The sequence below is a fragment of the Chiroxiphia lanceolata genome, chromosome 10 (genome assembly GCF_009829145.1).
Source record: "Chiroxiphia lanceolata isolate bChiLan1 chromosome 10, bChiLan1.pri, whole genome shotgun sequence".
Taxonomy (NCBI): domain Eukaryota; kingdom Metazoa; phylum Chordata; class Aves; order Passeriformes; family Pipridae; genus Chiroxiphia; species Chiroxiphia lanceolata.
In genome coordinates, this window is record NC_045646.1 from 23,170,405 (window position 1) to 23,187,024 (window position 16,620).

Here is a 16,620-nt window from a genome sequence, read left to right on the forward strand (position 1 = left end):
TTAACTCTGAGCTCAACCTTTTCTCAGGTTGTGCTGTAACAATGGATAGAGGGGAAATCCTTTAGAGGAATGGAGGGAGCAGAATGGATCCCACAGCTGTGAGAAGTTTGTGAATATTGGGCTGTAGGGACAGGCTGATAACTGAAGTCTGCTGCTCACAGCAGCTACTGAATCACACATTATTTGCACAGGAATCACTCCTGATAGTAGGAAGAGGGAAAAGGGAAAAATCCCTGTTTGGACCTCTAGAAACATTTAAAGGGAACTTAGCTGTGATTCCTCACACATAGTAAAAGATACACAGCAGCTTTCCCACTGTACCAAGAGTGGGAGCTGGCAAATCACACCTAGTCCTGGAATCACTTGCAAGATCCAGCTCTGTCTGTGGGACAGAAAGCTGCTTCTGAAGACTTTGATTCCTTGGTTATCCCAAGGATCACAGCCTGGACAGCATCATCCCTTAATTAAAGCACTGCTGTAGATTTCTAGCCATGGATATTTTCACTGTTACGTTCTTGATAGTGAGTTCCTAATTTTATTGTGGTTCCCTGCAGTTCCTTATTTTGCTGTTCATGCCTTGACTGCAACCCCTTCCATTCCAGCTGAGGAAGATGAACTCTAAACCTCAGTTTCTGTATGGGGGTAGGTTCAAGCTGGAGGGTCTGAGGGAACTCAGCCAAAGGGAACTCCATTCTGCATCGAATTACATTGCACTGTGGGGTCTTTTTATTAGTGAGACAACTCACTAATACTTCAGGCAATAATTGTGCCTGGCATTTGATTGAGAGAAGCATTTGATTGAGGGAATTATTTGGTATGAAAATGTGCACAGTGAAATCTTCAGGGCTGAGAGCATCTCCAGGGTTATGTGGTAGAACACAGACCACCATCCCAGTGCTGCAGGTTCTTTGCTTTGGGTAGATGGTGCCATTGTTTCTACACTGGGTGTAGGTTATTACAATATTTTCTGCTTAACAAAATTATTTTAAGGCATTTTGCTGTTATTTTTTACAAGGAAACCCCTTTGTCTGTTCTGGTCAAAGCCCTTTTCTGGCCTAACGTTATGTTCTTGGCACTGCAGGTTGCATACAGTGATCTGAAACATAATGGTGGTTTTCAGAAAGGTAAGTCCTACTCTTCGCTGTGATTGACTGATTAGCCTGAGGCCCAAAGAGGAGAAAAGTGCCTCAACATCATGGTTCAATCAAAAAGAAAGTAGCAATAATCCATAATCAACAAGGTATACAATAATTTCAGCCTAGGCCAGGGGAGCAGAGGTGTCTTGACAAACCTGGACATGCTGTGATTGAGCAGGTGACCTCTGTCACAAGGTGTGGCACTGAAACCACACAAATTACTTCTGGAGTTTTATTCAGCACAAATGAGAGCTGTTAGTCTGTAACGTTCTTCATAACCTGGTGCAATGTTTATAGATGCTTTACACTGGTTGTTTGGTTTTAAATGTAAGCCCACGAAGTATTTTGAGAGGAAAAAGAAGTATTTTTTTCATTAAAACATTGAAACTATGGCAATAAATGCTAGAGTATGTAACGAAAGTTCTATGTGAGGACAGCTAGAAAGCCCATTGAAGATCTGATCCACAACTTTGTTCAGTTTTTATTCCATCTTTCTGTTTGAGTCTGTATTAGTGCCTGGAGCAAGAGGTGGTGTTCCTGAAGGCCTGGAGCAGGGGAGTATAACCAGGATGCTAGTGCAGGTGACATCAAGATGCTGCTAATTTCTAGGAAAGGGCAGCTGTGGCTCACCCCTTCCTCCAGTGACAGCAGAGCAGTTCTTGCTTGCTCTGCAGAGTGGCAGAATGTTGCCAAGCCTCTACAAATGTAAAGAGAGGAGCTGGGCTGGATAAAGAGTGTTGGTGGGTTTTTTTCCCTAAGAGAGATCAGGGATGCACTCCATTTCAGCTACAGTCCCCTACATTTCCAGACATTTGTTTTTTTGTTTGTTTGTTTTTCTTTTTCCCAGTAAAGTCTATGTTCTCAGGAACCTCTTCTGAAAGAATACCTCACCTAATTGTGAGGCTGCCAAGGAACACCAGCATGCACTGTGCCCTCCACCAGCCTGGTGGAGGTAGTGGAGCTGCATAATTGCTGTCTTTGAAAAAGGTGTTGCCTCATTTCCTGCTGTGAGAGAGCTGGGTTTGATGACTTGTCCAAAGTCATGTTCTAGTTCAGCTGTGGAGCTGGGAGTAGAACCCAGAGGTCTGTGAATGTACTGCCTGCAAGCAGTAAGAACTTAACTAGTTAAACACTGCTAAAGAAATCAAAGCGCTAAAAAAGGAAGACCAAGAAGTGTTTGCCTGTGAGCTACATGGCATCAAGTATGTCACTGGACTTGACAGTAGATTTTTTTCTTCCCAGGGTGATCATGTGTGGCTGGACACTCAACCAAACAGTGAATTTAATGTCCCTATCGGGGCAGTTGTGAAGGAATCTGACTCAGGACGGATCTTGCTGGAGGACGATGAAGGCAAGGTGGGCCATGCCATAACCATAATCATGTAAAAGATGAACATAAAATTTAAAAGTATAAAATACAAAAGAAGGGCCCTTTTGGGTCAGACCAAAGCTCCATCTATCCAGATGGTCTGACTTTGATAATGTTTGGTAGGATATAATGAAAGAAAGAATATAAAAATAAGGCAAGCATAAGATGATGCCCTGGCATTCCCAGCTCCAAGCACTATGAAGATTCAGAGCTTCTTGAAATAGAGGTTATATCTATATAGTTAAGAAAAGGAAATGGACGGGCTCCAATCCCTAAATTTGGTGAAGCTTTAGGTGAAAACATGATCCCACTGAAATCAGTTAATCCCTACCGCATACAATGTTGTAGCTGTGATGACCTGACAGAGCTGCACTCTGAACAGTGTTAAATGTGGTGATGTTCAGAACCCACCTGAATGGCTTCATTTAGTGTTTTAAATCATCCAGTCCTGGGGAGCAGCAGACCAGTTAATTCCTGTAGGTCAGACACCTGTTTGTTAGAACATGCTTGTTCTGAGCATGGATTGCACTGTGGTCTAAGGCAGAGCTCTCCTGTGCTTGCCTCTGAGCTGCAGCATCACACGTTAAAGGCAGTGCCTTGGCTTTTCCAGGAACACTGGATCACGGCTCGGAACATGCACATGGTGCGTCTGATGCACCCCTCCTCTGTCCAGGGGGTGGAGGACATGATCCGCCTTGGGGATCTCCACGAAGCTGGCATGGTGCACAACCTCTTCATCCGACACCAGGAGCACAAAATCTACGTGAGTGCCACAGTCACCAGGCCAGGTCGCTTTGAGGAGTGACCTCTGTGTCACACTTCGGGGGTGACCTGAGCAGCCTGAGAGCCTTTCACACATGCAGCCCTCTGAGTCCTTTACTGATCAAGGGTGCCAAGGAGACACAACACAGTTTTTGTCTTCTTTCATTTGAGTGGCTGTGAAGAAGAGAGCTAAGAGCAGACTCTGCAGTCACAACTCTGTGCACAGGTAGTGACCCTGCTGACTTTCTCCTCGAGTGATCATTTCCACCAGTCACTGACAGTGAGCTAAATCCAGCCTGTGTTACAGCTTAGTGCTGCTCTTACCTGCAGGATCAGTCCAACTAGTACACAGTGACATGACTGTCCTCTTGTCCAAGCCAACACTGACTTGATTTTGATTAATTAAATAGATAAGAACAAAATCCAGATATTTTGCCCATTACAAGTTTTATCTGTGACTGAGCAATCTGGCATTTTTATTTTCTTTGTTTCTTAGTTTCCAATTTGTAATATGATAATTAATATTCAGGTTTTTCCATGCTTTGCCTCCCATGTTATATACTCTACAGGAGAGAAGCTGCCTCTTACAAGATAGGTGTGGTGATGCTTAGAGTAAACAAGGACTGATTTTATAGATGCTGCAGTTATAACTACCAAGGTGTATGTATAGACCTGTTATATTTGACTCTAGCAGTCTGCAGTTGTCTTATGTAGTTCTTGAACAATAATATTGCCTTGCATCTCCACAGCCTTCAACAGGATCCTTTGTTTCATTAGTGGTGCTGTTTAAAAATGTTACTAAATCCGTGTGTATATATAGCAGAAGTATAACTTTGCCCACTAGCAAAGTTCAGCTACATCTACACTAGAATACAAAAGCAGCTTAACAAAACATTGCCAAACAGCTTATGATAACACAAAAATGCCAGGTCAAATTGGACTTCCATACACTTCAGCTTGAGACAGAGCCCGAAGGTGTGGTTTGCAAGGAGATTACACCCAGCATTCTTCCTTGGGCAAAACCCTCCATCTCCTAAAGTTTTAACAGCAGCACCTAGTGAGGAACTGGGCTCTCAGCTTCACCTAGTGTTGCTGTGATCTCCCAGGCTTCCCTCCTGCCTCTGTTGAGATTTATACAGCAAGTGGCTTTGTTGTATTCTTGTTTGCAGGTTTGCTGCCAGCAGTAACGCTCACAACTGTTTTGCAGACTTACACGGGATCGATCCTGGTGGCAGTGAATCCATACCAGCTGCTGCCCCTCTACACAGTGGATCAGATCAGGCTGTACTGTAACAAGAGGATTGGAGAGCTACCACCTCATGTCTTTGCCATTGCAGACAACTGTTACTTCAATATGAAGAGGAACAGGAGAGACCAGTGCTGTGTGATCAGGTGACTGGACTGAGAGGACAAATAGCAGAAACCAAGTCTGGCATGGTTTTGGGGAACCTTTGTGGAGACAGCAGACTTTCCAAATGGAAGGGCACAGATAAGATTATAGACAACAGGAAGGAAACATTTCTCCCTTGCTTCTTCATGTTCAGTTTAGGCTGCAAAAGGGACCTCTGAAGTCCACTGTTTTCCCCCAGAATCTTTGAATGTGGCTGTACATTCTGCACATGGTCACTACATATGGAAACATAAACTATGACCCTATGTGATGTAGGGCTGTCTTTTACCTTGGAGGCATGATATTTATGTTACATGTAGATCCTGAGAACAGACATTTCCTGGAGAGAAATAACCTCTGCTAACCTGAAGATGGAGGGAAGCTTGCTTTCATCCTATAAACAATCCATTTTCTGTTTGTCATCAATGTGAAGAACTAGATAGTCTCATTTCAGTAATATCTGATTATAGCTGAGGCAACTCAGTCCATGTGCTAAGACTAGCATTCACAATCTAGTAATGCAACAAAGAAGAAAAGCAAGTGGTCATTTAATTTGCACAGGTACAGAATGTCTTCCATGGATTTGCTTGGTTTTAATTAGTGGGAGAATTTAGTCCTTAGCCTAAGTCTAAAAAACAAATTTGAGCAGATAAGATGGTGAAAGACTAGAATTTTCTAGCTCTTTATGAAAGAAAGTCTGATCTGCCATTCACAGGGTAAATTTAAGTGGGTTACTTTTTTTTTCACTTGGTCTGCCATTTTGCCACCCTATCCAAAAAAAGAAAGGAAACCTGTAATGATCTTGTTTCTTATTGCAGTGGAGAATCTGGAGCTGGGAAAACTGAAAGCACAAAGCTAATACTGCAGTTTTTGGCAGCTGTCAGTGGCCAGCATTCCTGGATAGAGCAGCAAATCCTAGAGGCCAACCCCATTCTGGAAGGTGGGTTATTTAGCAAACATGCCACATTTATCTCAGGATAAAAAAAATCAGAAACAGATCTTTGAACTGTTGTTTCTGCATAACTGCTAAACCCCCTGAAAACAGTGGTGATGCACAGTGGATGTTCTCTGTTCTTCCCTGCCATGTCTCCGTGAAGCCCACAGCAGCTTCCATGCAGTGGGAGGAGGTGCCACTGCAATGTAACCCTGAACTGCTGGGACCACAAGAGTCCTTGGGAATGCAGAGCCCAAGGCAAAGCCCCCTGGTGTAGCATTCACCTTAGACAGTGGCAAAGTGACATGGATGTATCTGTAGGGGAGCTCCCCGAGACACTCATCTTTCTCTGTTCAGGGGTCAAATGTGCTCCCAGTAAATCCTTCTGGAGGTATTCAGACTCTCTTGTCTGGCCAGATACAGCCCACATTTGTATAATTGGAATATGTCTTTTAGGACCTAATTATCTGGATGCACAGTATGCCTGCCTCTCTCTTCAGGAGGCAGCCTGAGACCAGACGTTCTCCAGTGCTTGCCAGCACTGTCTTTTGGAACACAGCGTGTAAAACACTAGCAGTAAAACAGAAGGGCATAAAAAATAGACAATGTTCATTAACTGTAATAATCCAGATACTTTCTCTGTCCCTTGCCCATCAGCTTTTGGAAATGCCAAGACAATTCGAAATGACAATTCGAGCCGCTTTGGGAAATACATTGACATTCACTTCAACAAAAATGGTGTGATAGAAGGAGCCCGGATAGAACAGTTTCTTCTGGAGAAGTCCCGGGTTTGCCGGCAGGTGAGGGCACTGGCAGGTGTGCATTCTGCCTGCTCCTGTGTTACAAGGCTGTCCATTGGCCTTTTTTGGTTTTTTTTAGGCTCCAGAGGAGAGGAACTATCACATCTTCTACTGCATGCTAATGGGGATGAATACAGAGCAGAAAAAGATGCTGAATCTGGGCACTGCTTCAGAGTACACATATCTCACTATGGTAATAGCCCCTGCTTTCTTCTTTGTTTATCCCTCTGCCATTTGCTTCTCCCAGTGAGCAATTACAATCAGTAGGAGCTGCAGGTGGTAATTACCAAATATGAACAGTCCTTTCCTCAGAATACCAGGAGCAATAACACCAAAAGTGCTGTGAGCCTCAGTTTCAGAGACTTATTGTATTGTTCACCACTGGGAAGCAGCTTGAGGCAAGTCAAAGCTTTCTATCAAAGTCAGACTTAAAAAACATAAAGGACATATTAAAGCAGGTGGAAAACATCTCCCGCTTTCCCAGGCACTCAGATTTCAGAGGAATGCAAGGGATCTCATTCCAGGGAGAACAGCAATCACATATGTGTACCTTAGAGGAAAATGAATAAGCAGAATCCTAGTCCTTATATCTAATAAATCTTATATACACAATGCAGGCAGCTGGCATTCAATATAACCTCCCACGACTGATGTTAATGTCCCTGTCTGGGTTTATGATGCCATTGTGGTAGCAGTGGAATGTTCATAGGTGAGATTTCTGAAAATAGCTAGTTGTTTGGTTTAGGACATGAAAACCATAATGAAAATTCTGTTCTTTAGCCTGTGTAGATATCTCATATTAAACATGTCAGCTGGTTTGATTTGGGCTGTTCTACAGCTGTGAAAAGTTAGTGGGAGCTAACTCTACTGAAGTTAGTGGGAGCTAGGCATCTAATTTCAGAGGAAATCAAATCAAGTCTATAATCCCTTTCTGAAGTCTCAAAAGAAAAACCATTTAAGTTGCTGGAGATTTTTTCAAATGTAATGTTTTCAAAATAGCAGTGATCTTACAGCAAAAGCTGACAAGTACAATTAGTGCAATTCAGCCATTGTTCATTCCATAAAAAAGGCCCCTGGGTCAGCAGTAGGGCAGTATGATACAGAGATAGGAGGACTGGATTAAAGGAGAACATATCCATGGTTTTGTTAAGGTCAGCTGTTGGCACAAGCTGGCATGTCTAGATGCTGTAGATTGAAATGTCTAGGAATATTTCACTTTTGTAATCATTCCACTATATTGTCAGAAATAGCAAGGATAAAAAAGGCATTTCCCCATCTCCATTAGGGCTGAAAATAGTTTCTATCAGGAGCAGCATCCTGGGACCAGGCTTTGATGAAGGTTCTTCTGATGCTGCCTTGAATGCTTCCATTTGCCTTCCACTAGAACCTAATATTTTTATTTTGAGATTTGCCTTCTAGTACTGGTCCAATCCTACTTGTTTTGATTTGGGATAAGGGCTCTTAGTTGTCCATTGACAAGACAGAGGGAGGAAACCAAAAAATCTGGCATGGCCCTGTAAATGTAGGTAACCTTGTCAAAGCTTCCTGTCCTTCTGTGCTCCAGAGCAGCCTTCCCTTCAGCTTGTCCTTTTGGCTTCCCCAGAATTCTGTTTAGCCCTAGAGAAATACGTTACTGAGCCCTCTGCTAATGGGTTCTTTAGAGTAAAGATGAAGGAAGAAACAGCCACGGGAAGAGGATTTAGAATATCTAAACAGGTTTTTACCTTGCGTCTTGTGGCAAGTGACTCACAGGATATCCACACTGTGTACAAAGGTTTGTCAGCCTGCAGGTCCCTTCTTCCTTGTATGGGGACCAGGAGGATTTTCCTCACCTGTGGGTGTGGTGCCTTGCAGGGCAACTGCATGTCCTGCGACAGCCGGAATGACGCGAAGGATTATGCCCACATCCGCTCGGCCATGAAGATCCTCATGTTCTCAGATTCTGAGCACTGGGACATCAGCAAGCTGCTGGCTGCCATCCTGCACCTGGGGAATGTAGAGTTCCAAGGTAAACTCAGCACTGCCTGTGCTTGCCTTTCCTCAGACTCCATGGTAAAGGTACTTCCACTCGGTGCTTCCTGCTTCCATCTGTACAGATTAGGTTGTGCTGCTCCGCCGTGTATTAACAGGTCAACAGAGTTGGAAGGACGGGCAGATAAGCACCATAAAATTCTGATCTGTGACTCCACTGCCTGCTGTTTTGAAAAACAACATCTTATTGTTATTTTGTCATGCCATCAGGTTTCCATGGTTGTAAATAGGCCCTTATCACACAAACTGAAACAACAGAAGGTATAATGCCGTGTTACATTTGCTGATTGTTGTGCTAGGCAAGCCAGAGGACATAGGAGCAGCTGAGTGGTGTTTGCTCTGGAGATAACAGCAGTCATCCTCCTGCCTAAGTCTGGTGAACACTCACCTGCACAGGTGCACTTTTGGTATGGACAGGCACAGTGTGACACCCACCAGTGGGATGCCAGAATCTCTCACATTTTAGAAAAGAGCTCCTCACTTTGTGATACAGAGGGCCTGATGCACTGATGCCATTTGGATTCTTTGGAGTAACGCTGGCTGCTAAAATTAGGGAGTTCCTTCATTCCCCTTTGTTGTCCAAATTCCCTACAAGCAGATAGACAAAAAATATTTTCAGAAACACATTTTCTGGAGTCAAATATCACTTCCCCAGACCCTCAATAGCTACTATTTTAAATCAATAACCTTGTCAGTTTGGCTGCTGTTTTTAGCCTGATGTTCTGGAGTTGTGAGAGCCCCGTAGATCCCAGGATCCCTGGGTGAAATCCTTAGTAAAATCATCAAACCCGGGAGTTTCAAAAGAGAACTGGGTGCCTTGCCACATTCCCAGAGCTACGGGATCACAGAAATGCAACTGCATTAACAGCACAGGCCGCTAATGTAGCAGAAATGGTTCCCCCCAGACCAGCTGTGTCCTCTTTGCAGCGGCCGTGTACGACAACCTGGACTGCTCCGATGTGATGGACTCTCCACACTTCTCAATCGCCACCAAGCTGCTCGAGGTAACGCGCTCTCACCTCCTCCTGCTAGTTCCTCCTTCACCCTTGTTCCCTGAGCACACTGACAGAGCACGTCTCTGGGGTGTCTGTGCAGGGATGCACATCCAACAGGCACATCCCCTTCTTCCTGCTGAGACTCCAGTCATGCTGCTGCAGATGTCTCTCTGGGTGGGGAGATATTTAACTGGGACAGCAAATTGCCAGTGAATGCTGCTAGACATGCAGTTTGTCACAGCCCTCTTCCTGATACACACTTTGCTGGATCTCCTTTATTCACCTGGAATGACCAGGTTGCCATGACTGTTCCTGCAGGTGGACTCCAGTGAGCTCCAGAACAGCCTCACAAACCTGTCCATCATTGTCCGAGGAGAAAGTGTGTCTAGGCCTCTGAACGTGGCTCAAGCTGCCGACGGCAGGGATGCCTTTGTGAAGGTACTGGTGCTTACAGCTTCCATGTTTGAAGACTGAGGATGCTTTCAGAGCTGTCTGTCTTCCTGGCTGAGGAGTCTGATGTGACATTCACCCAGAGGGCTCTGGGCCCTTGTGGTTCTCAGGCACAGTTTCTCAGCAGCACAATAACAAGCACTAAGCTATGTCCAAAGATCTGATGATGGGCTCTAATTCCTCTTGCATTTTTTCCTCAGGGGATATATGGACGGATCTTCCTGTGGATAGTGAACAAGATCAACTCAGCCATTTTCAACCCAGCTTCTGAGAAGCATAAGGACAGACGTCAGTCCATTGGGCTGTTGGACATTTTTGGGTTTGAAAACTTCAGCAACAACAGGTAGGAGACTCCAGATGAGAAGCTGAAAAGCAGCTGATGTAAAGGGAAAGAATGAAAAAAACAGACAGACACATGCTTTTTCATCATCATCCTGATTCTCAGAAAAGCAGTGACATTTCCATTACTGGATTTTCCCAATTATGATCATGCACAGATTCCATTTTTCTTCAGTCTTGGTCATATTTCTGCCTCCTTCCCCGCCTTCATTTTAGTGCATCCATTACACAACTATTCCAAAACCTCAGGAATTTTCTCAGAGGAGATGGCTGTGAAGCTGCTATGAGCAAACAGCCACTATGTGTGAGGATGTAGTGTGTCCCTGTGTCTCTGTACCAAACTTTCCTGTTCCATAGCATTTTACAATGTCTCTTGGGATACATTTGGCATATAGTACAAAGGAGACCATTTCAGCTCATGCTTACATCTTCCTCAATGTTCTCCCACCTTTTATTTTTTTTTTGGCTGCTGCATTTCTCCACTCTTAAGGACAGGACAGCAAAGTCCCTGGTCAGTATACATTGTACCACTGCTGCCTCTTCCACTGGTGGTTCCAGTCCCAAAGCACCATTTCTGTTTGCCGTTCTCTCTGGGGGCAGCAGCTCTCTTAGTTACCATATCATCAGTCCTTCACAAACCATCAGCACACTCTGCAGTCTTTTTCAATCCATTTCAACTGATGCTTCTTGCCTTCAACAAGATAATATTCCTCACTGACTTTTGGAGCAGGATCTAGGATCAATTTGGTCTGTCTTCTTTCTTTTGTGTTCTCTCCTGTTATTTTGTGCTGTTCCCAAAGGCTGCAGTCCACATGGGGCCTCACTGCGGTGAGCACTCCACAGGCACACACAGTGTGCCACAGCAGTTACCAGGTAACACTCAGGTGCAGCATAAAGGAGTAACTAACCAAAGAATTGGTAGTGCCAGTGGGAGCAGAAACATGTCACACGCTCATGCAGTCAAGAGATTTTCACAGTTATACGTTCCCCTTTATCTCTGGAGTTTCTTGAAACACGTAAGAGATCTTTCCTTGCCTACTCAGCAACACTCAATCACCAGTTGGCTCACTGCTGCTGATCTTTACCACGGCAGAAAATGCCTCTCTTGTATTGCTAAGATTGGCAACATGCAGTGATGGTGTCACCAGCACTGTGGAATTGAGCAGTAGTATCTCTGGATATGGATTTAATACAGAGAACAAACAAATAACAGAGAGCAGTGCAGCACTGGCCAAGGATGACCATGGGCTCTCCTCTTGTCCTTCCTCAGCTTTGAGCAGCTCTGCATTAACATTGCAAATGAGCACCTTCAGCAGTTCTTCGTGCACCACGTCTTCAAGCTGGAGCAGGAGGAATACCTTGCAGAGCACATTGCCTGGAACAACATCGACTTCACTGACAACCGCCAGGCTCTGGAAGTCATTGCACTCAAGCCCATGAACATCATCTCCCTCATTGATGAAGAGAGCAGGTTCCCAAAGGTAAATTTCTGGTTTCACTCGTAATGCCTGGCTCTGCACACAGCTCACAGGTAGCACATACAAAAGTGCAAAGGTGGCTTTTGGACACATTAGGAGAGGCAATGTGTTCTCCCCATAGATGTTTCTTTTAAATTAGCTCACTATACAAGTGCTTTACTCTGTTGGAATTTGCTCTTCCTGGTACCTCACTGTTGAAACTCTTACAGCTGTTCCAGACAAAGAAGGAAGGAGTCCAGATCATTTTACAAGGGCTTCTTATGAAATCTTTGAAATTGTTTGTTGTTTGAGTACTGTTCTGCTCTTGGTCTGGGCTGCAGCTTGCTCTTTCTTCTCCTGATTGACAAACCTAATTGAGAAATGTCACCATTGTGAGGAACTGAAGGGGAACTCCAGGCCTGTCAGCCTGACCTTGGTGCTGGGGAAGGTCATGAATACATCATTTTGAGCACCATCACAGAGCACATACAGAATAACAAGGTGACCAGGCCCAGTCAGCAGTCAGCATGGGCCCTGTTTGACTAACCTGATCTCCTTCTATGACAAGGTGACCTGCTTAGTGGATGAGTGAGAGTCTGTGGCTGTTGTCTACCATGATTCTGTGATTCTGTGAAATGTTATTCTGCAAAGACCAGGCATCTCAAACAGAAGAACAGAGATGAAAGTAGCATCTGATCTCAGACATCCCTGCAAAGAATTTTCAGCCTCCAGAGCACAGTGAGGCTAAGCAGGATTGCTAGTGCAGGAATCAGATGGCAATGGGGTTGTCCAGAAAAGCCAGCCCCTGCCTCAGCTCATCTGTGTCCTTCGGGTAACAGTTTGAGAGGATCACATACAGGCACACAGCTTTCCCCTTTCTTCCCTAAGAAGAGGGTGGTCCCGCAGTCAGGATGAGAAGGCACCTCTTCTATGACTCCCAGAGCACATGAATTCTGAGAGCACAGCCCTCACTGCCCCTAGAAGGGCCAGTGCACACAGTGCACAGTGTGAGTGCCTCACATGCACCACGAGGGGATGAGATTGTGATGGCACCCCTTGAAGAGAAGCACCCAGCTGACTGCCTTGCCTCTGGAACTCACAATCTGGGCAGGCTGACTGGTATCTGCTCAGGGAATCTTCCAGGGATCTCTGAGTCCTGCACCAGCTGCAGAGTGAAAGAACTGTGCCTGCCCAGGAGAAGGAGCAGGCACCCCTTAGAGTGTCCTGGACAGGATGGCGTGAGAACGTCTGGGGGGGGCTCTGCTTGTGAGGTGCAAAGATCTGAGGAATTCTCAGTGCACCTGGTGATGTCAGTACTGTTATGGGGGCTTGTGTACAGCCCTAGAACACCAGGCCTTAGGCTCTGATGGTGTGTTCTGTCATGGTGCTTGAGAGAGAGGTCTGTGTAAAAGGGAAGATACTTTTGGCACTGCCTTCCTCCAGATCTGCTACACAAATAAGGGCAGAATTTGAGCTTTTGCTATCTCTGATCACCACTTCTGTTTGTTTGCTGAGCACAGGCCAGTGCTGGGGACAATCTGATAACTGTCTGGTTTTGCCTGTATTTGTTTCTAGGGCACAGATGCCACCATGCTTGTTAAAATCAATTCCCTCCATGGCAAAAGTAAAGTCTATATCCCACCTAAGAGTGTTCATGACACCAAGTTTGGCATCAACCACTTTGCTGGGGTTGTCTTTTATGAATCAAAAGGTGAGTCTTTGCTGGATAGAAAGGGTGAAGAGAAGGGCAGGACATGCCCTGGGTATGTGGCTGTTCAGGGTAGTGTTGATTGCATCAGGAGGCCAGGAGAATTACTCTAAACCAATCTAAAAGTTACTGTAAATGAGTTGGATTTTAGGCAGACAGAGTGGTGCTAGAGCCAGCAGGCTGCAGATGTGATAATTTTGTTTCCATCCTATAGATTTCCTGGAGAAGAATCGTGACACACTGAGTGCTAACGTAATGCAAGTGGTCCATTCCTCCAAAAACAAATTCCTGAGAGAGATTTTCCAGGTGGAAACAACCCCACCTTCTCTGGGACGTGGGACCATCCGGCATCTTGGAGCTGACCAGATCTACAAGGTTGGCTTACTGGCACTGGCTTATAGCTGTTCTTTACCTCCTCTTTTTTTTTTTTTTTTCCCCACTGTCTCTGCAAATTCCTGTCCCTTTCATTCAATTTGTTTCTGCAAAGAAAGCTGCAGGAAAGTCGAGGTCTGGTGTTTGTGCTGTAAACAAGTGCACTGTCAGCCCTGTCGCCCAGGTCTGCATCCCTGGACATCTGTGCAGCCATGCCTGCAGGCTGCCCCACATCCCTGAGTCGTGGGACCTCCCCCACATGTTGGCATCAGCTGGATGGGTTTGGTCTGCACCTGCCTGGGCATCCATCCAGCATCCACATTGCTCAGAGGGGTGTAAATTACAAGGGGGTTCAAAACGTTCATTGGAATGGACAAGGCACCAACCAGAGACCCCTCAGCACAGAGACCCCTCACCCAGAGACCCTGCACAGGCAGCCAGTCTGGTGGGACCAGAGCACCAAAGAGTCTCACTGGACAGTGGGTCCTGGCCTTCCCATTCTTATACAGGGCTGACAGGTAGCACAACAGAGCAAAGAGCTGTGCTGTCACTCTGTCTCCTTCTCCCAGTTACACCTGTAGAGACAGTCTCACTGCCCTGCATACTGCTGCAATTTTAGCTCTCTCTTCTTGCCCAGAGGCTTTATGACAAAGTTCATGATGGCTCATTGTCACAGACCCATCTGTGCCTGCTGGTAGAAGGAGCCTTGTCTGTGCCTAGTGAAAATGAGGGTGTAAAGTGTAATGGACTGGAAACAGTGTTGGGGCAGAGTTTGAGTTCTTTGTGCTGCTCCAACTTTCACAAACTGTGATTTCTGAGCATTTAGCAATGTAGTGTCATCAGTGTGTAAAGGTACTTTTGCTTTTACTGTTTACATCATTGAGTTTTTCTTTCAGGACACAGAACAGCTTGCTACCTTACCTCTTATCTGTCTATTCTCCTGGCACTGTTTTCTGATCCTGTTCTTTCTTCCTCTGTCTTTGTCCCAGTGTGGTTTTCTGCTGTCCAGAACACCTGGCCATGGACAGGTAAACATCCTGGGGGCAAAGAACATCAGAAGTGGTACAAGCAGCAACAGAGAACTGGCTTAGCGTCTCTTAAATGCTATGAATACCTTCAGATTAAATATCAGGTCTATTTACATTGCTCTAATGGTTTTGTTCCTATAAATAAATCTGGGTTATTGAAAAAAAGCACAGCAGCATGTCAAGAAAGGAGATACTAAATGGGGGCTACCCATTCCAAAATGCATAGAAATTAGCTGAAATACCCCTATTAATTTTCAAATAGTGGGGCTACCATTGGGAAGCTTAAGAAGCAGGCTACAGAAAAGAATAATGAACTAAGGGCCAGAAAGCACTTTTTTGTCCTGAGGTCCCACAGTTCCTCTCCTGACACACCAGGGCAGAAAAGTCACCATTAAGCCAAAAGCCAACAACAAATTCAGCTTTAACAATGTTCCGTGTGTGAGATCATGAGGGCATGGGCTTCAGCCTTTTGTGGCAAGGCCACACTGAGGGTACAGCAGAAAGGCCTCTAAGGTCTGGGAGTGAAAACTGCTTTTAACTCTTACACAGCTTAAATATGTATATGCTGTTAGCATACCTACTTCAGATGCTTGCTAGCCCTAAGATGCATCAGAGCTGCGACAGGACATTCCCAGGAGCTGTTTTCCAAAGACATGAGTCTTTGATCACTGGAGGGCAGCCTTGCCCTGCAACTAAAGCAGAGGGTGGCAATTTGAGTGTTCAAAAAGGCATTTCAGACGTAAGAACAGAGTAGAATGAAGTACTGTAAAGACCATGCAAGTGAGAGGAGCCACTGGACTTTAAATTATTTACTTGGAAAAAAATAAAAAAAACCCCACAACCCACTAACCCCTCCCCAAACGAGCAAACCAGCTGTGTTGTGCTGCAATAATTAGCTCCATGCCTGTATGTAAAAGGCCACTGGAGCCCTTCTGTTACTTGGAATTTGTACTGGTGTCACTGCAATTTAATGTGCCCATACTGAGAGACAGAAGCTTGAGCCTAATGTGATGATTTGTGTGAAAAAGGCATAGGTGGAACTGTGCTGTCAGAGAAGCTGGGGAAGTCTGGAGTGGCTCTCACCTTACTCCAGTAAAAGTTTGCCTTCTCCCTGCTTACTGTAGTATTAATGAGCAAGGTGATCAGTCATCCTAATCCTTAAGAAACAGGCTGTTCTGGATCTTTATCATTCTTATCTATGATGGCACAAAATGTCTGGCCTGGAGGTTAGTACTGCTTTGGGAGGGGCTGTTTCTCACGAAGCTTTCAGGCACACACCCAGGAATCACACTTGGCACCCAGGCCCTACACTAAACACAGCCTTGGCTGGAAGAGACAGGCGTTTGTGGACTCCTGTAGGTGGAATTTCTTCTACCACAGCCACCATCATTGCTAGAACTTAGTGCCCAAGTAGGTGACAGCACTTAGTGGGGTTTCTTTGCAAGAATAAACCAAAATTAATAAGCTGAAAATGACCAATTTAATCCCCATGTAGGTAAATAATTTTTTTCTGAGAGCTGTGTGATACTGCTACGCTGTACAAAAATACAAAGTTTTATTAACTGGCCTCTGACAGTGAATGATGTAGCAGTCAGCACGTGCTTACTCTTCCCAGGGCTTGGATACCACCAAGCGGCTCTCTACCCTGGGAGGACAGTTCAAGCAATCCCTGGAAAAACTAATGAAAATCCTGGAGCAGTGCCAGCCATACTTCATCCGCTGCATCAAGCCTAACGACTACAAGAAACCACTGGTAATGTTCTAACAATATGAGCTCTTGTCTTCAGTAAAGTTTTTAATCAGAAAAAGCTGTCAGTTGCTGTGTAGCACTTTACAGCTGTACTTGGCT

General features: G+C 45.1%; 1 protein-coding gene across 3 annotated transcripts in view; it reads left to right on the forward strand.

Annotated features, from left to right (window-relative positions):
* Window positions 1-16,620, forward strand: part of MYO7B (myosin VIIB) — a 51,057-nt gene that overhangs the window by 2,648 nt on the left and 31,789 nt on the right. For all 3 annotated transcript variants that reach the window (XM_032697323.1, XM_032697324.1, XM_032697325.1), the window contains exons 2-16: window positions 1,082-1,124; window positions 2,379-2,492; window positions 3,116-3,268; window positions 4,475-4,659; window positions 5,476-5,597; window positions 6,249-6,391; window positions 6,471-6,584; window positions 8,246-8,399; window positions 9,350-9,426; window positions 9,736-9,855; window positions 10,068-10,210; window positions 11,477-11,687; window positions 13,239-13,374; window positions 13,586-13,746; window positions 16,387-16,524. In XM_032697323.1, coding sequence (XP_032553214.1) covers window positions 1,107-1,124; window positions 2,379-2,492; window positions 3,116-3,268; window positions 4,475-4,659; window positions 5,476-5,597; window positions 6,249-6,391; window positions 6,471-6,584; window positions 8,246-8,399; window positions 9,350-9,426; window positions 9,736-9,855; window positions 10,068-10,210; window positions 11,477-11,687; window positions 13,239-13,374; window positions 13,586-13,746; window positions 16,387-16,524 — 1,989 coding nt within the window. In that variant the 5' untranslated portion in view covers window positions 1,082-1,106. The remainder of the gene's footprint in view (window positions 1-1,081; window positions 1,125-2,378; window positions 2,493-3,115; window positions 3,269-4,474; window positions 4,660-5,475; window positions 5,598-6,248; window positions 6,392-6,470; window positions 6,585-8,245; window positions 8,400-9,349; window positions 9,427-9,735; window positions 9,856-10,067; window positions 10,211-11,476; window positions 11,688-13,238; window positions 13,375-13,585; window positions 13,747-16,386; window positions 16,525-16,620) is intronic.